This window comes from Acipenser ruthenus, chromosome 2 (genome assembly GCF_902713425.1).
Source record: "Acipenser ruthenus chromosome 2, fAciRut3.2 maternal haplotype, whole genome shotgun sequence".
In the NCBI taxonomy this organism is placed as follows: Eukaryota; Metazoa; Chordata; class Actinopteri; order Acipenseriformes; family Acipenseridae; genus Acipenser; species Acipenser ruthenus.
The window spans coordinates 67,646,666-67,672,933 of record NC_081190.1 but is presented as its reverse complement, the minus strand read 5'-3'; the positions used below and the strand labels follow the sequence as shown (position 1 = coordinate 67,672,933).

The window sequence follows — 26,268 nt, the reverse complement described above, 5'->3', positions numbered from 1 at the left end:
AGCAGATCCCTCCAAGAAAATAGTTTCTTATTTCAGGCCTCATTAATGCAGTGGTTTCATTTGCATGGTAGTTTCTCTACTGTCATTTATAAATTCTGTGACGTATAGAATACGTTTTAATTCAAGCTGCGTAATTTGTCCCAGTGCTAAAAAAACAATTGTGTTGCATGTTTGGTTTTTACAAGATCATACCGTATACCACAGAATATATTCTTAAAAAAATCATGTGAGAGAAGTGGCTTATGCACAGTAACTACACAACTGTATTGTTATGTATATTATTTAAGTAAGCTGCCAAATGTCCTGGGAAAATATAAATCAAATTCTGTTTTTACGTAGCATGTGTAAACTGTATTGCTGCAGATACCCTACCCACCTTTGCAACCTAGTTTTTATTTTGCCTCTTGAAAATCATGCTGTTAGCACACAGAAAGTGTGTTTTCACCACTTTTTTTTTTTAGTGGAATCATTATATTCTTTACAAAGTAGAACATACAATATGCATTGTGATTAAATACCTCCACAAGAGGAAATTTGAATTGTGAATTTTCTTTTATGCAGATCTAGACAATGTCTGACTGCCTAATAAACATTCTGATTTAAAATGTAAATCTTCATATCTGCAACGTGTCTGCCTTTCTGATCTGTTTAACTCAGATACTGTAATAAAATAAGTATGCAGTCGTGTTGCTGTTGACAGCACACCGACTAGCGAACTTCTGTCTTGTTAAAATAACTTGCTGTACATTACCATATTTTTTAATTTATTTACACGTTCAATATTCCATTTTGTATGTAGGTGTGTGCAAAGTTATTAAAACCACCCCCTGCCTCTGTAATTTGATTTGTTGTACAGTGAATAGCACCTTTCTCATTTGCAAATGGAGATTTCAAAGCCAGACCAGTTCATTAGTGTAGTATAATTAAATAATATTTTGTTTTTCAATATTGATGGAAACTTTTTATTTTCTCAACAAGTTTTGTAGCAGAAATTTAACTACAGCAATTTAACATTAAGATTTGTTTTAAAACTTTAAAGTTATTTTTTTGTTAAAAAATGACTTGACCACAGTGTATTTCTTTAAATAGCCATTTAAAAAAGGGTTACAAAAAAATGACATTATACCGCGGTACGATGATAACCGTGGTATATTTTTCACAAAAAAGTACAACATCTATAGACCAACTCCTGCAATGAAAAAGTAAAACTAATATTCAGGAAATGTGTAATTAAATATATGCTCTCCATTTAATAATATTAACACCGAAACAATGTACTTTAAATTAACTGTTCAATTTACTACAAAGTAAATTAATATAGTGGCTAATGCTGAACTAAACGTATACACGTTAAAACTTGACACCCCATATCCCTGACTGCATCTTTTAATAAAAGTGGAATAACGTAAGGCTAATCAATCAAAATGAGTCACATTTATAATAAAAAAAAAATGTGGTTAGAGCTATACAAATATCCTATTTGCTACAAAAGAACACCAACTACACCTGCAGGAGTATAGTGTAAAAAAAATGTTAGACGCAGCTTAACATTGTGGTGCTGGTATTGTTTTTACCATCTGATTAAAAAATATAGACTATTGAGAAGAACTCTTGCTTTGCAGTTGGCAGTTGATGCTGCCACTTACAAAAAGAAAAGAAAAAAAACCATCATCCACAATTCAAGCAAATCTCTTGCTATAAATATGCCAGCACTGCAATTCCAAATCATCTAGTAACATTTCAGAAAGCTCTGTGTGATTTCTTCTGTGTACATGAATGCCAATGTAACTTTCATATTGACGAGGAAAAGTAAAATAGGTGGCATTAGATTAGATGTATTGTGCGGCATAGTAGGAAGGTTGACTGATTTGAATTAAATCTGTATATATCATCCCATTTTATTAATTTATCCATGTTGTTTACTTACCTGTTTATACCACTCATCATCCTTATAATCTATAGCACAGTCTGATTTTTCATTTTTCAGAATGTCCCAGTCTCTTCTGTTTCCAAAGGAACTCCCCGGGGAATCATTAGACAGTGTTGCTTGATTGACATGTGGGCTTAGTGTATCATTACGTTTTGATGTCTGCGTTTAGAGCTTCCAGAGAGCTCTCTTCTTGCCTAATTAATCAATGGAGACACCAGGTACCCCCGGCAAGACACCTCTGGTCATTCATTTATATTAGGAGCCAGGCACTGTACATTAGACGGATACTGCAGCATTGATGGAGGACGCTGCTGCTCTGCACGGAACAAAAAAAATAAAAGCTGTATTCGATTTTGGATATAAGATTGTAACAGCCAGTGAAAGATGGACACTCATACTGGAGATATAGTTTATGGCTCACGCCAATAAAGTTGTGGCATGACCTAGTGGGTAGCTCTGGGGGATGATAGAGTGGGATTACTGGTTTAAAAGCTCAGAAAGTAGCACCACTGCTGTTAACTGGGAAGCGGTAGACTAGTTGGGTAAATAAAAAAAAATAACCTTGTGCATTATTTTATGGAGCACAAAGATTCAGATTGTGGATATTCTTATTTCATTTTATTGGAGATGGGACAATCATTTGTTTTTGAGCAGGTAATCTAAAGAAGATAAAAACCTGTTATAGAGCACAATTAATGCTTTACACATAAGTGTAAAATATATAAATAGCAGAGGGGTAGGGGGCTGCATTTAGATATGCTTTGTGTTTATTTGTTTCCAATAAATTAGATATAGACAGCACACCAGATAAGCTGTGCACTGGGTGTTTTAAACATTGAAAAAATATGAATCCCGCATGATATTTAAATATAAGGTGAAAAGAACATGCATAGCAATTTTGCTGCACAGCTTGAGTTTGCATGTTATCAAGCTTCTTGTACTTCGTTGGTTCCCAGCGTCTCAATGGTCAATTGTTAATATATTGCAAGTGGTAGCTGGAGAATGGGTCCTACAAATACAGGGACATCTAATTGTAGCCTGCCTGGGAATTCCCAGAAACATGTGACCAATAAGTCTGGGTTTTCAACTTGCAGTGCGTGTTTGTGACTGGTGAATAAGCGACTGGATTCTTCATCTTCAGGATTTCTCTGTACTGTCTTAGTCCCCCTCAACCTTACCTACCAGTTTACCTATCTGTAAACCACATTTTTAGTGAGTAAATCTTTATAATAATATAATATTCTGTGTTTGGAGAAAGTCGGGATGCTATATTTTGCAATAGCCAGGCGATCAATAAGGAATATAATATTATTGTTTCTTTTATTTGCTTTTGTGCAGTATTGGTACAGTTTATTATTTTACTCACCCAAAATATAGTTTATTTTACAGGTTATTTTACCAGTAATGGTTTTAGATGTGATTTTTATCTAACCAATTGTCAGAGGTATACAAATGAGCCGTCTCCCCTACCTAAGACGTCGGTGGCATACACCGTCTGTTTACACAGTCATGTATGGCTACGGAACATGGCTGGAGACGGGCAGGTTTGTCACAAATATCGAGATAATAGTTTTAAAAATAATAATAGATGCACACAGGTGCTGGACGCAAGTGAGAGGCTAGGGTAGGTGCAGTATATGCTTTAATAATAATTATAAAAAATAAAAAAATAAAAATTATATATATACAGTATTGTGCAAAAGTTTTAGGCAGGTGTGAAAAAATGCTGTAAAGTAAGAATGCTTTCAAAAATAGACATGTTAATAGATTATATTTATCAATTAACTAAATGCAAAGTGAGTGAACAGAAGAAAAATCTAAATCAAATCCATATTTGGTGTGACCACCCTTTGCCTTCAAAACAGCATCAATTCTTCTAGGTACACTTGCACAAAGTCAGGGATTTTGTAGGCATATAGTCAGGTGTATGATTAAACAATTATACCCAACAGGTGCTAATGATCATCAATTCAATATGTAGGTTGAAACACAATCATTAACTGAAACAGAAACAGCTGTGTAGGAGGAATAAAACTGGGTGAGGAACAGCCAAACTCAGCTAACAAGGTGAGGTTGCTGAAGACAGTTTACTGTCAAAAGTCATACACCATGGCAAGACTGAGCACAGCAACAAGACACAAGGTATTTATACTGCATCAGCAAGGTCTCTCCCAGGCAGAAATTTCAAGGCAGACAGGGGTTTCCAGATGTGCTGTCCAAGCTCTTTTGAAGAAGCACAAAGAAATGGGCAACGTTGAGGACCGCAGACGCAGTGGTCGGCCAAGGAAACTTAATGCAGCAGATGAAAGACACATCATGCTTACTTCCCTTCGCAATCAGAAGATGTCCAGCAGTGCCATCAGCTCAGAATTGGCAGAAAACAGTGGGACCCTGGTACACCCATCTACTGTCCAGAGAAGTCTGGTCAGAAGTGGCCTTCATGGAAGACTTGCGGCCAATAAGCCATACCTCCGATGTGGAAACAAGGCCAAGCGACTCAACTATGCACAAAAACATAGGAACTGGGGTGCAGAAAAATGGCAGCAGGTGCTCTGGACTGATGAGTCAAAATTTGAAATATCTGGCTGTAGCAGAAGGCAGTTTGTTCGCCGAAGGGCTGGAGAGCGGTACACGAATGAGTGTCTGCAGGCAACAGTGAAGCATGGTGGAGGTTCCTTGCAAGTTTGGGGCTGCATTTCTGCAAATGGAGTTGGGGATTTGGTCAGAATTAATGGTCTCCTCAATGCTGAGAAGTACAGGCAGATACTTATCCATCATGCAATACCATCAGGGAGGCATCTGATTGGCCCCAGATTTATTCTGCAGCATGACAACGACCCCAAACATACAGCGAAAGTCATTAAGAACTATCTTCAGCGTAAAGAAGAACAAGGAGTCCTGGAAGTGATGGTATGGCCCCCACAGAGCCCTGATCTCAACATCATCGAGTCTGTCTGGGATTACATGAAGAGACAGAGAAGCAACTGAGGCTGCCTAAATCCACAGAAGAACTGTGGTTAGTTCTCCAAGATGTTTGGGCCAACCTACCTGCCGAGTTCCTTCAAAAACTGTGTGCAAGTGTACCTAGAAGAATTGATGCTGTTTTGAAGGCAAAGGGTGGTCACACCAAATATTGATTTGATGTAGATTTTTCTTCTGTTCACTCACTTTGCATTTTGTTAATTGATAAATATAAACTATTAACATGTCTATTTTTGAAAGTATTCTTACTTTACAGCATTTTTTCACACCTGCCTAAAACTTTTGCACAGTACTGTGTGTATGTGTGTGTGTGTGTGTGTGTGTGTGTGTGTATATATATATATATATATATATATATATGTTAATATAGCTTATATGCATATGCCTTCCTGAAAAAAGAACTAGCTACCAGAAATGTAATGTGTTGTCACAGTTAATGATATTTTAATTTTGGTTGACAAAACAAAGATCCTCTAATGTTAACACACATTCCCTTTGCAGTGCACAAGACAGTATAGAAGCACTACAGCTCCAGCAAGCTCTGGTTATTTTTCTCATAATAAGTTTTAAACTTTCATTTGAATGACAAATGGCACAGAAAGACGGCAACACACAGCTACATTAAAATACAATTATTTGTTAAATGTCAGAAACGTCGTCTATGCTTTTATTTGTTACTGTATCCCCTCAGTTTGTAAATACCTGATCAATTCATTCAAATACAATACATACATTAACATCTCAAATCTGATTCTCATACAGAACACCTTACCAAACAAAAAGCTTCTTTTTTTAAAATAAATAAAAACAGCTTGATTGAAAAACCCTGCTTGTCACACAATACTATTCGGTTTCATAGTGAAATTGGCTTACAAAACATTACATATTTCCTGCAATTTATTTGTAGTTACAACTTCTTGAACTAACTAACAATCCTGTTTGACACGAATATGTATTTTTAAATATACAGCTATGGCCGAAAGTTTTATATCAGCTAGAATTTAAGCATTGAGAATTTATTTATTTATTTATTTATTTATTTATTTATTTATTTATTTAAAAAAAATCTATATGAACATCATTTACATGTTTTATTTAACATCATGTAATCAAAGAAACTGCATAATAATATCACAAAAGTCTACCGGAAGCCATAATAGAAGTACAGTATTCATGTTAGATTTCAAACCAGTATGTAATTCAATATGTTAATGTAACTATATTCAGCATGTTTCATTCAACTTTATGAAGCAGAATTAGTTCATTCTATAGGGTGATGCAAAACATCTGGCCATAGCTGTAAATAATAAACACACATATGTGTTGGGGTAAAATAAAATGTACTTTTAAAATGATTTGAGCTGCCTCTATCGGTAGATGGAATGCTATGAAAAATATGTAAAGCTAAGTTGGTCGACCTTGAGTACCCAGCTGAAAAATAACCAATAATAGTTGTGTGGTTAGGAAATCCAGAATCATTCAGGTAACGTAACATAACATTACAAATAATAGAAGTGAGGGGTCAGCGCTCCCTGCCGACCCCACAGCACTACACCCCTGATTACTTTACTATGAAATGTTGAACTTTCACCTATAGGTGTTTTCGTTACTGTATTATTTTGTAAAGTGCAGTGTCCCATGTTAATAATAATACTCTGTTTTTATTTATTTTTACCTATGGACATTCTAAAACATTAATTTAGTTACATGAGAATTGAACCCGGTTAAGATGAACGTGTTATAGTATTATATTTATTACATAACTGACAAATTAATTTTTAATTGTATAGGTCAATTGCCAATCGTTTTGATGTCTCAAAATCAACAGTTGAAGTCTGTTTTCAAAATGTCTTTCGAGCCATTTGCCAGCTCTCAAAGATGTTGATTGATGGTTTTAAGGATGCTGCAGGTTTTCCCGGAGTAATTGGTGGTACACACATCCCCATCAAGGCCCACAAGAATACTCTGAAACATACAGTATGTGAACAGGAAAGGGTTTCATTCACTACACCTTCAAGCAGTGTGCGACCACAATATGATGTTTACAGTTGCTACAGTGGTTACCCTGGTTCAGTACATGATGCTAGGGTCTACAAAAATTCCGATCTTTGCAATATGATCCTTAAAAACACTTGCAATGTAATGCCTAATGATAGCCATTTAATAGGTGATCCAGCATACCCTCTTCAGCCATGGCTAATGGTGCCCTTTAAAGAAAATGGTCATCTGACACGTGTGCAGAATAATTTTAATACAACACTATTTGTCACCAGAAGTGTAACTGAAAGAGCATTTGACCTGCTAAAGGGACGGTTCAGGCGCCTAAAATATTTAGACATGAATAGAATTGATCTGATCCCAATCTGTATTTTAGCCTGTTGTGTTTTACATAACATCTGCCTCTGCAATAAGGAAGACCTAGAATCCATCATTTGATACTGAGCAAAAAGGCCCTGCTGACCTTTGGCAACTAGGTAATGATGAAGCGGAGAGAGCAATGCCAGCTGCAGCAACAAAACACAATCATATTGCTTACCTCATTGTCCAGGAACAGTGAAATATAATGATTGGAGGGGAAACATGAGTGCAAGATTAATATAGCAAAACACTCAGCAAAATGGGCTAAGCAATAATAATGATCACAGCAATGCTTTTCATATTACAGTTTTAATAATTATAATAATTGCTTTCTGATACTAGAAATGTTTTTTTTTAAATAATTAAAGTAAATATGTTTTAGCTGCAATCTTATTGTGTTCAGTCGGTACACACAAAAAAAAAAAAATGTGTTCAAACTGGAAATTTGCTAATTGTTCCTGTTTGAACACCAATTCTATTTTCAACACATTTTTGTAGTATAACCTTCATATTTATTTGTAAAACAACATACATGGACATTTATCTAATTAATTTTAAACTTGTTAATAACTTGCAAAATATTTAGTTTATTATATTTAATATGTAATGTTATATGTCATGTGTATTTTACAAGTTGCTTACAACTTACTCTACATTTCTAAAATATATACAAATAAAAAAGTGTTATCATTATACATTATTTAGATTTTTTAAGGTCTCCCAACAGCTGCATAATAGCTGACTGCTGCTCCAGTAATTTCTGCAACTTTGCCGTTTTTTAAGTGTGTCTCTGTTGTTGTTCTTCAGCCCGTCTCTGAGCAGATGCATGACGGTTTAGCCAAGAGGGCTGATCAGGACAATTTCTCTTTCTTGTTTTTTTGTTTCTGCTGTAAATTGCTGGCTTGCTGGCAGGATGTTCCTTGAGTGTAGGCGTAGTCGGAGTGTCGGATTGAGTTTCAGATTCAAGTGATGAAATGTGACTTGTTGTTGGAAAGGTGTTTTTGTTGCTAATAAAGCTGGATGTGCTACTGGCTGTCGAACAGGGATTTATGTTTGGGTATTTAAATAATAAGGCATCAAGCACATTAAAATACGGGCATGTTGCACGACCAGCTCCAGATTTCTTATTATTGGTGACTGCATCCATGTAAACCTTTTAACATTCCCTTCCATTTTGTGTTGCATTGATCCTGTAGAATCTTAAAAAAAAGATATATACTTGTAGCTACATGGTTATATACATTTAGCTCTATACTTTATATCATTAATACGTATGGCCTAATAACAAAAAAAAGAGCTAAATAAAAGTGATGGGCAATTGTCATTTAGCCCTGAAAACCTGTTGTGTCTTTCCTGCTACGAACTTTACTGCTCGACGTTACATACTAATGTCTTTAATAATACATATAATCTGTAAATAGCGTACGAAAGGTTGGTGGAGGTTTAAATGGATCGGACATGAATTGGTGGCGTACACATGCTACGGACACTATAATATATATTTTTAAATTTAGTGGTCGCCAATTAGTTTTATTATTTTCTCCCCAATTTAGTAATGTCCAATTATTTTTTTAGGCTCAGCCCACCGCTACCACCCCCGCACTGACTCGGGAGCAGCGAAGACGAACACACACTGTCCTCCGAAGCGTGTGCCATCAGCCGACTGCTTTTTTACACACTACAGACTCCCCATGCAGCCACCCAGAGCTACAGCGTCGGAGGACAACGCAGCTCTCGGGCAGTTTACAGGCAAGCCCTGGCCGACCTAACCCTCCCTCCCCCCGGCGGCGCCTGGCCAATTGAGCCCAACCCCCTGGGAGCTCCCGTCCTCGGTCGGCAAAGGAATAGCCTGGACTCGAACTCGCGACGTCCAGACTATAGGGTACATCCTGCACTCCACACGGAGCGCCTTTACTGGATGCGCCACGCTGGAGCCCCCACTATTATTATTATTTTAGTCCATCTTCCACCCAGACCCAAAGTATTTATTGATTTATCATACTTTGGTACTTTACACATTTTTTTACCTGTATGTACACTGCAAGTTTGTTATTATTATTATTATTATTATTATTATTATTATTTGTTTATTTAGCAGACGCTAAAGGTGACTTAAAGAGACTAGGGTGTGTGAACTATGCATCAGCTGCAGGTCACTTACAATTACGTCTCACCCGTAAGACGGAGCACAAGGAGGTTAAGTGACTTGCTCAGGGTCACACAATGAGTCAGTGGCTGAGCTGGGATTTGAACCGGGGACCTCCTGGTTACAAGCCCTTTTCTTTAACCACTGGACCACACAGCCTCCTAAGTTTGTGCATGTTTTACAGTCACATCCACGGTATCTTCATACCCGCATCCACCACAGCGAGCCGTTAACTCAGCCATTTTGAAAGTGAACTCTCTGAGAATCCAGCTCCGAAGCTGGAGTGGCCAGAGTGTGCTACAAACATGATTTATGTTTTCCAACCAGTAAGCAGCAGCCTATCCTATTCAGACGAGTTAACAATGCAATTTAATGTATGTGTTGCAAATAACAAAATACTTAAATTACGTAATTATTGGCTAATGAAACGGATACAGTACAGTACAGTGTCCACTACTTACACCATCCAGGGTTATTGCGGTCAGACGTTTATTTCGCACAAATAGCGTTTGCCATTTGCCATTCACATAGATTTCAATAAAAAAGGCAGAACTTTACTGTAGTAACAATTTAACAGATCAGTCAATCAGCTGTTTGCACCTCGTTACGGAGCGATTACCCCTGTACTGTAGCTTGGCTATTTAATCCCTGTACGCAGTGTCAGGTTTACAGTTTAACAAAAAAACTGCACTGACTGCAACAGCAAGCATGGCTGGAAAGAGAAAATCAATGCACATTGGCACAAAAATTCAGTGTGTAAATAAAATGTCTCTGTTAGATGCTGTGTGCTTCCTAAAGCATGCTTGGAACTCTGTCAGTCAGCAAACAATGCAACGTTGCTTCAAAAAAGCTGGGGTTTCTGCAGTTGAGGAGAAGAGTGCTGGCAGAAATACAACTGAAACTGAAACTGTGACAACACCAGAGGGGATGTCGGAGAAAAAACTCTCAGTTGTGTCACCTTGGCGACCAAGACGCGCTGCCTGAAACTGATACCGATGACGTAAGCGTTCGTGCTGCATTTTTAACACTGATGTGCTAAGGCGCAGCATCCGGCTATAAAGCCGAATTGGGATTTTTTTTGAAAAGGCTGACAAAGTTTGCTGTCCATACTTCCAAAAACAGACAGTCCTGATGCATATCGCAGAGTTCTTCGCTGGAAACAATTTTCAGTAATGTAGCCTGCCTGTTCTCTACATTTCTGCCCTCGTATTACTTTTTATAACTGCATACACGCTTGTTTGTTTTGATTACTATACTGGTGATTGGGGGACATTTTGAATGTCAGGTTATTGTGTGCGAGTTCATACCATCCATCACTTACTGCGGGTGAATCCCGTTAACACAAACGCGGCCAATCTAAGCAGTGGTGACTGTATTACTATTGGCTTAAATACATGTTCCTAAATGCAGAAATTATGCTAGGAAATGATACCGCGAAGACGCATCTCCGCCAGGCAAGTGTTAATTATAATGCCGTTAAAGGTCAATTAACGGCACAATACAAATTTATGAATCGGACGAGTAATATGCTAATGAGAAAATTGGTCTCTAAAGGCATGTTATTGTAACGTCACGATGAGTGTAGTTTTCAGATGGTAATTGGCGTTTATGCATCACCCGATGAAATACTGTCATGTTAAATACTATCACTGGACGGGAAGTTTAATGAATATGGGCAATAGTGTTTAAATTGGAGAGTAAATTACTCAATGACCGAAAACCTTATCTATATATAGATCACATTTCCTAACCCTAACCCTAACCCTGCTTCACCTTTTGACTGACATGCTTTCAGTCAGTAACGTGCTTTGACCCAGAAGACACAGCTTTGGTGAAATGACCCAGGGAGCACAAGTGCAAATGGATAACCCAGAAAAAATTGATAGTTTCCTTTAATCTAAAGTAGTGCCAGATACTATGTTTTAAAATTCTAACACATGTGCTGTAACTGGTGTTCCTTTTAAAACCGCACATTTGAAATGTATGTAGCTAATGGAAGAGCAAAAGGGCTGTTTTATGGAATAATTTTGTTAACTACAATTACTTTAAGTTTGCAGAACAGAGTCGGTTTCAGGTTAATTGCAAAATGTGTTCAACACAGCTGGTGGTCTTGCCAAATGCATTGTGAATATGGCCCATTTCTGCTACTTTGGAAATATAGAATAGAGATACTTTTTTCTATTTAAAAATCATTTTTTGTTTGTTCTGTAAATTTTAATTTCAAATTTAGTTGAACAAAAAAAAAAAAACTACAGAGCTAAACTTAGTTTTAGGAGCTGGAAAGCATGTCTTTTAAAAGTTGATAATTTTTCTGAACTGAAATAGATTGACCTGGCCCGGTCATCCCTTTTATCTGTTGTTTTTAAAAATGAATTTGACATAGTGCATTCCTAATTAATCTGGCAGAGTCAGTTTCATCAAGGTATAGTTTTCTCATTTCATCTTGCTGTATATTAATGTAATGAAGGAGACCTGTCATATCTGCAATAAAATACAGCTCCTATAGTTGATTTTCTTGCACACTGCATTATTAAATAAAACAGATTTGGAAGAAATAGGACGGCAATAAATATTTCTTATGAAGCAGTGAGGTGAACTGCAGGAATTGAAAGTGTATCTGTGAAATACACCTCCCTTTAAAACCAGTGTAAAGAAGAAATGATCTTTCAATACCAAATAATGACCGTAATCGGAAAGATATGTAAAAATACAGCTTCTAAAAGATTTCCTTTATTAACTGTCATCATCTGCACAATATATGTTCGTATAAACGTTGTGTAATAACTATGCTCAAGATTAATGGGTCCCCCATGAGAAGGCAATGTCGAGCGGGATAGTGAATGAAAAATAGGCATTGGGACGGTAACATGCAGATATTGTCCTGCTTACATGCTCTCCCCAGTGTCATTCCCATTCATCAATGTCAACAGGCTTGGTTCTCATTCAACCCCCCAACCACCCCTTCACAAAACAACCTGATTTCCTTAAAAGGACCAGACACCTGATTCAATTTAGCACCCATTACAAGGAACCTGAATTTGTTTCCTGCCCAGCATTAAGATGAATAGTCATATATATACACACACACACACACAGTGTCTTGCAAAAATATTCAGACCCCTGACCAATTCTCTCATATTACTAAATTACAATTGGTACATTGAAATTTCGTTCTGTTTGATATTTTATTTTAAAACACAGAAACTCAAAATCAATTATTGTAAGGTGACATTGATTTTATGTTGGGAAATATTTTTAAGAAAAATAAACTGAAATATCTTGCTTGCATAAGTATTCAACCCCTGTGCTGTGGAAGTTTACACTGATGAAAGGAATTGCCCTAACGAGGACACAATTACCTTACCGTTGGCCTCCACCTGTGAACCATTAAAGTTGCTGTCACATTTTCTGGATAAAAACCCCACTGTTGAAGGATCATTGGTCAGGCTGTGAATCTGAAGGAAAATGAAGACCAAAGAGCATGCTACAGAAGTTAGAGATAAAGTAATACAAATACATAGATTAGGGAAAGGGTACAAAATAATATCCAAGTGTTTGGATATCCCAGTGAGCACAGTTGGATCAATAATCAGGAAGTGGAAGCTGCATCACACCACCCAGGCACTGCCAAGAAAAGGACGTCCCTCAAAACTCAGCGCTCAAACAAGAAGGAGACTTGTGAGAGAGGCCAACAATCACTTTGAAGAAGCTACAGAGTTCAGTGGCTGGGAGTGGAGTAATGGTGCACCAGTCAACCATATCAAGAGCTCTGCATAACACTGGCCTGTATGGGAGAATGGCAAGAAAGAAGCTGTTACTCAAAAAGTACTATCTGAAAGCATGTCTGGAGTTTGCCAGAAAGCATGAGAGTGACCCAGCTGCGATGTGGGAAAAGGTTTTGTGGTCAGATGAGACCAAAATAGGGCTTTTTGGCCAAAACTCAAAGCGCTATGTGTGGCGCAAGCTTAACACTGCCCATGCCTCAAGACACACCATCCCTACAGTGAAGTATGGTGGTGGCAGCATCATGCTGTGGGGATGCTTCTCATCAGCAGGGACTGGGCATCTTGTTAAAATTGAAGGAAGAATGGATGGAGCAAAATACAGGGAAATACTGCAAGAGAACCTGCTTCAGTCCGCTAAAAAACTGAAGCTTGGGAGGAAATTCACCTTTCAGCAGGACAATGATCCCAAGCACAAGGCCAAAGCAACATTGGAGTGGCTCAAGAACAAAAAGGTGAATGTCCCACAGTGGCCCAGTCAAAGTCCTGATCTCAATCCCATTGAGAATCTGTGGCACTAATATGAAAATTGCGGTCCACAAGCGTCGTCCAACCAACCTGAACAACCTGGAGCAAATCTGCCAAGAATGGGCCAAAATCACTCCGACACTGTGTGCAAAGCTGGTACATACTTACCCCAAAAGACTTAAAGCTGTTATTGCAGCGAAAGGTGGCTCTACCAAATATTAATGTGTGGGGGTTGAATACTTATGCAAGCAAGATATTTCAGTTTTTTATTTTTCTTAAAAAAATTTCCCAACATAAAACCAATGTCACCTTACAATAATTGATTTTGAGTTTCAGTGTTTTAAAATAAAATATCAAACAGAACGAAATTTCAATATACCATTTGTAATTCAGTAATATGAGAGAATTGGTCAGGGGTCTGCATACTTTTGCAAAGCACTGTATATATATATATGTGTGACAGGAATGGCTGAGTGGTCTGACGTCACGGCAGAAGAAGGCACAACAAAAACAAAAGGTACGGTGCAGTGGCGCGGGCGCCGTTTTATTTAAAGCAAACCAAAATAAATAAAATATTTAAACAGAAAACACTCGCTCACAGAGCAAAATAAAAGGGTAAACAAAAACAAATCACGAACACAAAATAATAACAATAAATAATACGATCCCAGGTCAGGCTGGGCAGTTGCTGTCACTGTTCACGTTTTGTTTCGTTTTGTTTCTCTCCTCTCGTTCTCGCTCTCTCCTTCCAACACACCACACCGAGCTAGAGAGCTGCAGGCTTTTTATAACAGGTGACCATCTCCCGATTAGCAATAAATGTAATCACCTAATTAATTCGGGAGATGGCCACCTTCTGCAAGAGTTTTAATTATTATCTTGTGGATGGGGCTACCCATCCACGCTAAACAAAACAAGTTGGCTACGCCGTCAAAATACAAACAATAAAACATACGGCGCTCGCCGACATAAATACAATGAATTATAATAAACAAAAACAATAATCTGCACAGGGGCGGAGGAGACTCCGTTCTAAAACTAAAATAAACAAAACAATGTACAGGGCTGCTCGCCCTGTTACAAAATGTAATATATATATATATATATATGTGTGTATATAATATATATATATATATATATATATATATATATATATATATATATATATATATATATATATACACACAGCGCTCCAGATAAGGTTTTGGGTCTTGGAGTAACTTACCCTCTAATTTTAACAGTGAGAGAGTAAAATGTATTTTTAGGGTTTAATATGCAACATTACCTTGAAGTCATGAGTAATCTTGATAAATACTGTACAATCTTTAATGGTAATGGGGTAGGCATTAAAAAGGATCCTTCCATTTTAACGGCAATGTTACTTTGACCTACTGTACAACCATGCATGAGTTCTACAAGGTTCTTTATTGGCTCAGCACATTTTTTTCGTGATGTCACACTGACTCTGCAAATGAATTACGTTACTTATATTTTAACATTAAATTCTTAAACTCGGTGAACATGTTAAAACTTCACTATAAAGCCGTATATATAAATAAAATATGGAAATGCATTAATAAGTAAGGCTGTAAGAAACACAAACAGCAACTTTTTATAGTTGCCGCAACTTTTAATGTGATTAGTGTTTCTATTTATATGTAATTTCGTTGCCAAATAATGCAGAAAAATAAACTGAAACAAAAAAGTAACTCACTGTCACATTCTCTTTTTCTATTGGGGGATTGGTATGCCTTCTCATCATCTCTAGCCAATCATGGTCGTCTTTCCCGTTGCTATCTTTGTAACCATAACAATGGGAAAGACGACCATGGGCCTCGACAGTTGCGCGCTCTAAGTTGAGAGGACGTTAAATACTGCACTGTGTAGCTAGTAGTACTAGAAATGTAGTTTACAATATGTCAAAGGAGGGCAACACACGCAGCAAAGTAGCAACAAAAATAATTCCAAAGGATCGTGTGAGAGAATATAAACCAGGAGAATTACATGCAGACGGTGACTTACTGTTTTGTACAGCCTGTAATATTTCCCTCGACTACCAGCGGAAAAGCTCCATCGACAAGCATGTAAAAAGCACTGTACACAAGAAAAGGAAGCATCATCTGAGGACAGAACTAAGAAATGCAATATTGCTGGCCTTTTCAAAGAATCAACACAGTGCTCTGTCAGTTTTTAACAGAAATTGTCAAAAATGGAGGAGCAATACCAAGTTCCCATGCATTGCGAGCTAATCATTTGCTAAAAGTTTATAAAATGCACGAAAATTAACTTTGTGAACTATTCCAGGAGGCAAGTTCAACTGCTATCGTTGCTGACGAATCTACCAATTCCGAGGACAGGTACATGCTCGATATTGTGTTTATCCCTGTATTTGAGACAAGAAAAATGATTCTCTGACTGCGTATTTAGTTGACATAATTTTCCTGAAAGAAGTAAATTCAGTGAAGGTCTCACAAGCTATTGTACAGGCAGTTTCAAAGTACAATGTCGATTTTGATCGAGTATGTGCGTTCCTAACAGATAATGCTCTGTGCATGACCAAAGCATGGATATAGTCCCTGAAAGGCTTGTTTGCAAATGCAGCTCACATAATTTGTAATGCGCACGTCCTTAGCCTTGCCTGCAATGTGTGGCACAAGAAACTTCCAAATGTGAACAGATTTGTCACAACATGGAAGCAAGTGTTCCAGCATGCACCTCCAATAAAAATACGATACAAGGAATATAGAGTGAAGCTGTTGCCCCAGTACCAGTACTGCCCTGATGGAACTCATGGTTTGAAACTGTTGTATCACAGTGAGCGAATTCACTTGTATGAACGATTCATTGACTCGGAGAAAGCGCTAACGAGTCCCACAAACGCTCTCACTGAATTGTCTGAATTGTTAGCAAATGAAAACTTGAAGGAGCAGTTTGGGTTTGTTGCTGCACACGCCAAACCACTGATGTCTGCAATCAAAGGTTTTGAAAGTTGTAAACCTTCAATCCACCTGATGTTCAGTATGTGTCGGATCTGATTTCCTGGGCTGAGAGGAAGACACAGAATGACAATCTGAGCACTGATGAACATTTTGTTTAAATCTGTACTTTCTGCTACTGCAGAAAAGTTGAAAGGCTATTGCAAACCTCAACAAATCAGTGTAGCTAGATGCAGGCCTTGTTTTTATCAGCCAGGTGTGGAATTTCTCAAGTCGGTTCGTGTATTGGATCCCCATCAAGTGGTAACACTCAGATTTAATCAAGGTGATCTTGCAGCAAGAATACCGTGCTTTGGCGACGAGGAATACAATGATTTATTTTTTGTTACGTCTCTGCCGATGCAGAAGCAAGTGCTGAAGTAGATCTTTGAGAAAGAGAGATGGCCTGCTTTAGCCAAACTTGCAATCAGATGTTTATCCATTCAGTAGATGCCGAGAGATCTTTTTCTCGATGTGGACAAGTGGTTACAAACCTGACCAGAAGCTTCAAAGGAGATAACATCCGGCTGCAGCTCATGCATTCTTACAATAACTGACAAAGAATTAGAATGAAATGCTATGGATCAGCCGACTGGATTTGTAAGTACTGTTTCATTTTGCGACTGAACTCTCACCTCTGTTTTTCAAGTACTACATATGGTTAAATTTTGTGACAGTGTATGGCCATTTTGTAAATACTGGTTGTTCAATTTTGCTTTAACTGCTGTTTTGCAAGTGTAGGGTACTGTATGTTATGAGTTATTGTTAGCTGCAACTCTTCACAAATATGATACAGCCTAACTGTTTTATTTCAAACGGTGATAAGTAGGGACTGTTAAGAACTAATGTTCTGGTTTTCAATGTGTGTTTTTTTTCTTAATGTTTTTTTTGAACAAATTATCTGAATCCACCTATATACGAACAAACGTGCCATCCAAGTATATACGTGCAAATTGTTTTAAATATTTTATGACAGCACCAAAACCGCAACTTCTTGACCAAAAATTAACAATTTTCTTACAGCCTTATTAATAAGCTATAAAACAGTTTGTTTATACTTTTTAGCGGTTGCCTCTGACGATGGTTCCAGTTGGATTTGTAGCTGGACTGGGGTGTTTACGCTTCAACCTGTGTAGCTTCGAATTTTTCTTATTCTTACTGTAATTGGCTGCAAAGACAACAGGGTTAGCCAGAGACTGGATAATGTTTGTTGGGTTGGTTTTTCTTGTGTACAGTTTCCTAGTAACATTGTATTCTGGGAGATGTAGTTGTTAGTGGACGTTTTAGGGGAGGCAGACAAGCTGTGCAGCAAAATTGCTATGCGTATTTTTATGCATTAAATATAAATTTTGTGCGTATTTCAGATTGTTTAATGCCCAAAAACAGCAGGTACGCAGTTTATCTGGACTGCTTTATATATAATATATATGTGTGTATGTGTATGAAATGTCATCAGAACAGAATTCTGATTGACCTGTGCTACATTTGTAAAGCTAATGAATAGGTTCTGAGCTTAATAATGTCTTCTTGTTGAACATCTAAGTCTGCACAGAAATTTGCTTTTTATGTTTTACTCCTTTTCTTCTACTGTGCTCATTACTGGGAACAATGTTCACCGTCCAGCCACCAAGTTACACCAGAACTTTTGATCACTCTGCCATGATAAAGCAGTGTAAAATACACTTCTCTAAAAAATTAAAGGAGCAACATTACAAGCTTACATTTTTCCGAAACACATTAACAATAAGAATCACAGTATTTCAAGGGAGAACACTCTTTACATACTGAAATTAACAGACAAATAAATGTTATTAAGTGCGTAACGTCAGATATACACATCTAAACATGAAACCAATGGAATTCAAAATGCCTATAGGCGTGGTCTCTGAAGATCAGTTTTTCTTGGGAGATCCTGTCCCATTCTTCAGTCAGTGCAACACCAAGCTCTCTGATGTCACATGTAGGGTTACGGTGCTGACGGACATGACTTCCTAGAAAGTCCCAAAGGTGTACTATGGAATTAAGGTCGGAATTTCTTTCTGGCCTGTCCATAACTTCTATTGTCTCCTGCTCAAGGCAGTCCATGACCACCCTGGCAGAATGACAACACGCATTATCTTGCAAATTGGTCTTATTACAGGGTCCAAGACTGTCTATGTTCCATTGAGCTGTAAATCCGCCCCTTTGATACAAGAAGATCCATGAAACCTCCAATGCAGATGCCTCCCCAGACCATTAGTGAGTCCCCTCCAAAATGGTCATAACCAACAGTGTTGAATTCAGCAAATCGTTCTCCTCAGGCTCTCCGTACTTTAGAACATGTCGATCATTCGTGCACAGATGCAATCTTGATTCATCATTGAACAAAACATGTACCCAATGATGGAGCTGCCAGTTCTGATGATCGCGGCAGCAATCAGCAGACTCTTTGGTGTTGTGGGATCAATTGAGGAGCTGTATCTGGTCTTCACTTTGAACCACTCGCAGTTCACACCATTTTGACTTTCGTGTCACAAAAACATTAAATTACCTCGGAAGGCACATCTCTATAGAATAGACTTCTCTGTGTTGGGACTTGTATACTGATGTCCTCTAATACTACTGTTCAGACAAGATATGTAACTCTGTGTCACTTGTCTGTTCTAAGGTTTATGTAAAGCAGAATGGCACATACTGTAGAAACCCATAGGTATTTAAGTGAGGTCACGCTAAAAGTGAAAATGGTACTGAACTAATACAGTGCTAAAGGGTTAAAAGCTGTTGGTTCTTAAAACATCTATCATACTAACAAAAAAAAAGCTACTTATTGGATAATAATGGTGGTACATGTCCCCAATCTGATATGTAGACAAATAGATGTTGCATGTTATATGCGAGTTGTGCAATATACTTTAGGTATACTGTATGTAGGGTTATAAGATGGAGAATGTCTGTATAGGCATATCGGTACAAGTAGAAATGAACTGACTGAGGTTGGATGCCAGTGTCTTTTTATGTGTACAGTATGTTGATATAACCCATACTCACCATCCTATAACTGTAACAAATACTGCCTTATTGTTAATGCTAATTTGCCAAACTTGCGTTGTTTGTTTATTCATAACAAACCCTTATTTATTCAGTCTGCATTATATAGTATACTTTGGTGTTAAGCCTAAAAGTGGTGTACGTTGTATAAAGGATCTATCATTTTTTTTTATTCTCGTTAGCACAAGAAATATCCTTGGTCCCCCATTTTTTCTTTTTTTGCACTATTTTATAATTTAGAATAAATAATTTGAGCTTTGTTTAGCACTCATTCATGGTACTTTTAATTCCACAGAGTACCATTGAACATATTTGCCAATATTTGGAAATATTAAACATTTTGATAACTGAATTACTGAACTGTGTTCGGATTTGAAGACACTGCTACTTTCATTGTAATTCACAGGAACAAACATTAATTGACAGGAAAGACGAACGCATTGCTAGTACCTGATACAATTGTTTTAGTAAAGACTGATAAAGAAAGTCACACTTGAAAAATAATCTGCAATTTTACTAAGGGAGAAAAACTTTCCCAAACACACGCTTCTGCTTATGTGCCGGTGTCACAAAGACGGCCAGAGTGGGTGGCGTCAGACCAGAAGCAGGAAATAAATAGACAGAGATTTGGAGTTTGGTGGAGCTGAGCGAATGGTTTTGCTCAGCATTTAATAAAACAGCACAGAAAATAAAAGGTTTGAACAGAACACAAAACAGGACACGGCACTACACGCCAAAATAAAAAGACAAACAAAACGGACTACACAGACAAACAAACACGGTGAGCAGATTTCACTACTATTCACTTTTACGATACACAATTACCTCCGTCTCCAATCCCGATCTCCACTCACCGAACACCTAACCACGAGTGACTAAAAATGTGCCTATTTATACTGTTGTGCTGGGATTCACTTACTAATTAATTATTCACTTGAATCCCAGCACGTGAATTAATTCTGTGCAACCCCGTGCTCACATATTACATTTAACCAGCACGTGAAGTGATTTGTGCCCTCCTCGTGCCTACATACAAATCTACACTTTTTAAATACACGTGAAACACAGACCCGTTTATATCCCGTGTACCAATGACTATACACCAACATTTACACACGCAACATACAACACATAACACACAAATGCACACAGGGGCGGGCACTTTGCCACATATACCCCCCCCTGTGCAAAGCACACATGGCCTCAACGGCCACCTCCCCCCTTAAATACCCAGCAGTCCAGGCCAAAGTCTCGGGCTGGGAAGGGAGGCTTCAGTGGGCCCATGGCTGCAAATGCTGTCAGCTCCCCTGCCGGTAGTGGCACGGCTGACAGCATGCTGGTCCCGTCCTGCAGCGAAAAAGCTGCGGGGGCAGGTGGTCCCCCGACCTCCCCCTTCTTCGTAGCCGGCAGCTCCCTCCTGTGGGGCTCCGGCCACAAGAACTCCTGCAGCGAAACTGCTGCTGGGGAAAGTGGTCTCCAGACCTCGTCCCCCTTCTTCGTGGCCGGCAGCTCCCCTTTCTGGGGCTCCGGCCACCGTACTCCCTGTGGAGGTACGGGCAGCAGAGGCAGCTCCTGCTCCTCTGCTCCGGGCGGTTGCGGAAGCAGAGGCAGCTCCAGCTCCTCTGCTCCTGGTGGTGGTGGAGGCAGAGGCAGCTCCTGCTCCTCTGCTCCTAGTGGAGGAAGCGGTGGAGGTGGCGGAGGCAGAGGCAGCTCCTGCTCCTCTGCTCCTTCCGGTGGAGGTGGCGGAGGCAGAGGCAGCTCCTCTGCTCCTGGCGGCGCTGGCTCCCTCCGCTGTGGCGGCTGGGCTGGTGCGCGCCGTGCTGCCTTCAGCAGCATGAATAGAGGCTGCTGGGGGACACCAGCCTCCTGCCCCTCTCCCCCCCAAAAATTTTCAGGGGGTTGGGCCTGTAACTCCTCCCCTTCCGGCTCTTGGGGCTGAACCAGCAGGCATTTTCCCTCTGCTGGTGGCTTGGGTCCCAGAGCTGTGGAAGCCCCGACTTGCCTCCCTTTGGGCTGTGGACGCACCGACTCCTCCCTTTTGGGCTGTGGATGCACCGACTCCTCCCTTTTGGGCTGTGGACGCACCGACTCCTCCCTTTTGGGCTGTGGACGCACCGACTCCCCCCACTCAGGCGTAGGACGTTCGGGCTCCCCCCCACTCAGGCGTAGGACGTTCGGGCTCCTCCCACTCAGGCGTAGGACGTTCAGGCTCCTCCCACTCAGGCGTAGGATGTTCGGGCTCCTCCCACTCAGGCGTAGGATGTTCAGGCTCCTTCCGCTTGGGCTGTGGACGCTCAGGCTCCTCCCGTTTGGGCTGTGGACGCTCAGGCTCCTCCCATTTGGGCTGTGGACGCTCGGGCTCCTCCCATTTGGGCTGTGGACGCTCAGGCTCCTCCCATTTGGGCTGTGGACGCTCAGGCTCCTCCCATTTGGGCTGTGAAGGCAAAACCAGCAGGCATTCACCCTCTGCTGGTGGAGATGGGGACAGCAGGTACTCCTCTGCTGGTGGTCCTGCTACCTGGGCTGCTGTTCCGTTTATCGTTGCCTCCAGGTAGCTGAGGAGAAACTCCACACCTTCCTCCAAAGTGTTTGGGGTGTGTTCCTGCTGATAGGCCTCCCATCTCTCACTGTCCATCATCCACAGGGCCCGGACGACTATGGGCAGAGACTGGGCCTCCAGCCCAGCATTCTCCAGGAACCAGCCCCGCAGTTTGATGGCGTCTTCTGCCATTGACTTTTTGTTTTTTTTTTCCCCCAAAACAATATTTGTAATCCTTTATTTTTTTTATTTTATTTTTTTATTATTATTTTTTTTAATCCAGACCCCTCCTGGTCTGACGCTTGGAGGCGCGGCTATCCCACGAAGACACCACGTGTCACAAAGACGGCCAGAGTGGGTGGCGTCAGACCAGAAGCAGGAAATAAATAGACAGAGATTTGGAGTTTGGTGGAGCTGAGCGAATGGTTTCGCTCAGCATTTAATAAAACAGCACAGAAAATAAAAGGTTTGAACAGAACACAAAACGGGACACGGCACTACACGCCAAAATAAAAAGACAAACAAAACGGACTACACAGACAAACAAACACGGTGAGCAGATTTCACTACTATTCACTTTTACGATACACAATTACCTCCGTCTCCAATCCCGTTCTCCACTCACCGAACACCTAACCACGAGTGACTAAAAATGTGCCTATTTATACTGTTGTGCTGGGATTCACTTACTAATTAATTATTCACTTGAATCCCAGCACGTGAATTAATTCTGTGCAACCCCGTGCTCACATATTACATTTAACCAGCACGTGAAGTGATTTGTGCCCTCCTCGTGCCTACATACAAATCTACACTTTTTAAATACACGTGAAACACAGACCCGTTTATATCCTTTGTACCAATGACTATACACCAACATTTACACACGCAACATACAACACATAACTCACAAATGCACACAGGGGCGGGCACTTTGCCACAGCCGGCCATGCTGATAAGGGAGAAAGATGTTAAGATATGAGTTTCCAGCTGTCTGATATAATGTTTTATTTAGCTGCATGTTTTGAAATGTCCCCGTCTAGCACAGAGTGCCATATGTTGTGTCCCTGTTAGTAAGCAAAGGTTCCCAGTCTGAGTCTGTTCCTGGTCACAGAGGAGTGTCGTCCAGTGCCATCATTTATTGATAAGACTAGGAAACGAAGAATCTAATGAAATTATCAAAGTTCTTGAATTAATTATGAACATGAATAAGAAAGCTAAGCTCTCTGGAGCCAGGGATCTCATTACCCATTCAGTCTCATCATAGCCTCTTTTGGAGCAGTGTGCAGGGGCTTGAGCTTCATCTCATAGACTTGGCTTTGGACTTCATTCAAAGTTGCAGAACTTACTGGCATCATGGTCTATGGTGGTTTAATTTATTTTCTTTCCTTTGTACTGTCGTTTGACCAACGAGCAAGATCTTACAGCAAATGAGACTCTACGATCACAACGAGGTGTACCTTTGTACGCGTGTGTTTTTTTTTTTTTTTTTTCATGTGACTGGACAGGGTTCAAGAATTTACCCATGTTAATTCATTAGGCAGCTTTTCAAAGAGAAGAGGAAAATAGACCTTCTGAACATTTTGGATTACAGAGATGTGCTGATGTTTCAGCTTTCATTTTCCTGTTTTTTTCAATATATATATATATTTATTTATTTTTAAAGGGTCCCTTTAGGTAAGCAAAACCACTGCTTGAAAGCGTTTGATTTACAGTATGGTATTCCTTTATTGCTTCTCCTTGCTACATTTCAAGTGAAAGCTCTACAGCTTTGGTCTAAGGCTTTGGAAGCTAGAAATTGCTGCATTAGTTTGTAATCAGATTTTGCGTTGACTGTACAGTATGTCTTTAAGAATGCTGAATGGCTACAGTACCTTTGCTGTGGTTCTGCAGTTCTGGTTGCTTCTAATCTCTGCAAAATTAGTGTCCTCTTGACCGGAGCTATTTATAGGGAGATGCCGAACAGTTTTCTTAGAGAAATATTTCATGCCATTCAACGAATGGCATCTATTTAGATGAAATGCTAACCTTTTCCAATGCTCGGCTGCAAAAGTGCTTTTAAATTAGTCTGAGGAAAAAAAGTTTTGTCTCACTTTGATGCCACATTGAATTGTTTCTCTACAGGTTAATGGCAATGCCTTTCAGCAAACTTATGCACTAATTCATGTTTTTTTTTTTTTTTTTCCACAGGCTGCTGCTATATTTAATTCAGCCTTTGGAAGTTTTCTGGTGAGTGGCTGTGTTTTAACTTTCTTAGATAAATAATTATTTATTAATGTTCTGCAGCACACTGTATGATTAGCCACATTGAACACTTTTTGGGGCAGAGAATGAACAAAGCCTGTGTCTATGGAAGCCAATAACACTTAAACTCAAGACTCAAGGGACAAAGAGAAACACTGGTCTAATTATAAAAATCATAAACATACTATATATATATATATATATATATATATAATATATATATATATATATATATATATATATATATATATATATATATATATATATATATAATGTGTGTGTGTGTACATTTTAAAAGCTCTTGGTCTATACTGTGTTTATATAAAGTGTGTGTTTATGTAACAACGAGATTTGTGAAATACAGTATATAGGGCTACATAGATATAAATAGCTTAGAATTTCAATCTAAGGGATCTTATATGCATATATAAATGGGTTATTTTTTATATTTCTTTTCCAGTGTTGCCCATTTGTATTTATTTGCTTTAAAGCTGGTTTATAGGAAATGTATTTATATTTATTTATTTATTTATTTATTTATTTATTTATTTTAAGCAAAATGAGTTAGGCTGTTAAAATGTTTTGTGTGTTATTATTATTAGCTATAGCTATTTTTGGTCATTTCATTCGTAACTAGAATCTGTGCGACTGCTTCAGGACACGGTCTAGAAGATCTTAATAATTTAAAGTGTGTTTTTACTGACGTGGCACTGCTGTTTTATGGTGGAATAACTCTACAGTACACGTTTCAGTTTAAATATATGTTTTACAGTGATCATTCTGATGCTTTACCTGAATTGACAGAATTGGTTTCTCTGCAGATACGTCTTAAAGGTTTCTATCAATATATAGATCATTTTTATGAGGTCCATCAAATAACCATTACTTGTATCAAGGGTCCTGGGAAAGAGAAACATGGTCTGACTGATAGGATGAGAAGGACTGATGTCATGTGTACTCCCATGTAATTATGGAAGAAAAAAACGGTGCCAGTTTAACATGACGTGTACAAAGTTTAATGGCATTGTTTATCATTTAGCATTGTTTACTATTTACTACTACTACTACTAATAATAATAAAATCACTGCAATTAGCTACCTTTTTGTCAAGGTTATTTCACTAATGGGTTAAGAAATATGTGTACAGTTAGAAAAGTCAGCAAGTTTAAAAATAGTAGTTATGCATTAGTACCGTGTAGAGGGTGAAATACTGCATAGATTTATGTGCGCATGTACAGTATACTGCAGTTGACTTACTGTATTATTATTAGAATCTACCAAAACATGTCTTCATGTTGTGTATAACCATCTAAACAATATATTCAGCAGGGTAAACACAACTCTGTCACTACAGAAAACTTGTATGTCAAAAGTTCAGCGTTTTAGAATTAGATATTTTACATATTCATGCTGGGCTTTTTAATGTCCCTTGCCTAATTAATATGCAACATTTTAAGATCTAATTGTTAAAGAAAACTGTGTTTTTTATGTAACAGCAATGATAATAACTAATGATGGATGAATAAAATTTACATACATTTCAGACCAAGAGAATATCTGATCATTGTGCCACAGAGAATTGCTCTAAGTTAGGAAGTTAATTTAATTATCTCCTCCCCCCATTTAAGTCTGCTGCTTTACAATAATTGGAAAACAGAATAAATGATTAGATTGTACTACATGATGGGCTTTAATAAAATCTGATGGCATGTTAGCATTACAGAAAGGGTGCCAATTACGCAGGGAAGCATTGACATGATTTTTATTATTATTATTTGAAAGTGCCGGTGAGGAAATGTAATGGAAGAATTATCTTC

General features: G+C 38.8%; 1 protein-coding gene across 4 annotated transcripts in view; it reads left to right on the top strand.

Moving 5' to 3' along the window:
* LOC117408415 (sodium/bile acid cotransporter 7-A) overlaps window positions 1-26,268 on the top strand; it is a 148,443-nt gene that overhangs the window by 31,531 nt on the left and 90,644 nt on the right. For 3 of the 4 annotated variants that reach the window (XM_034013378.3, XM_058999447.1, XM_058999453.1), the window contains exon 5: window positions 24,398-24,436. In XM_034013378.3, coding sequence (XP_033869269.1) covers window positions 24,398-24,436 — 39 coding nt within the window. Of the gene's footprint in view, window positions 1-8,845; window positions 9,089-24,397; window positions 24,437-26,268 lie in introns of those variants that run through there. The other variant, XM_058999463.1, reaches the window with a different exon arrangement.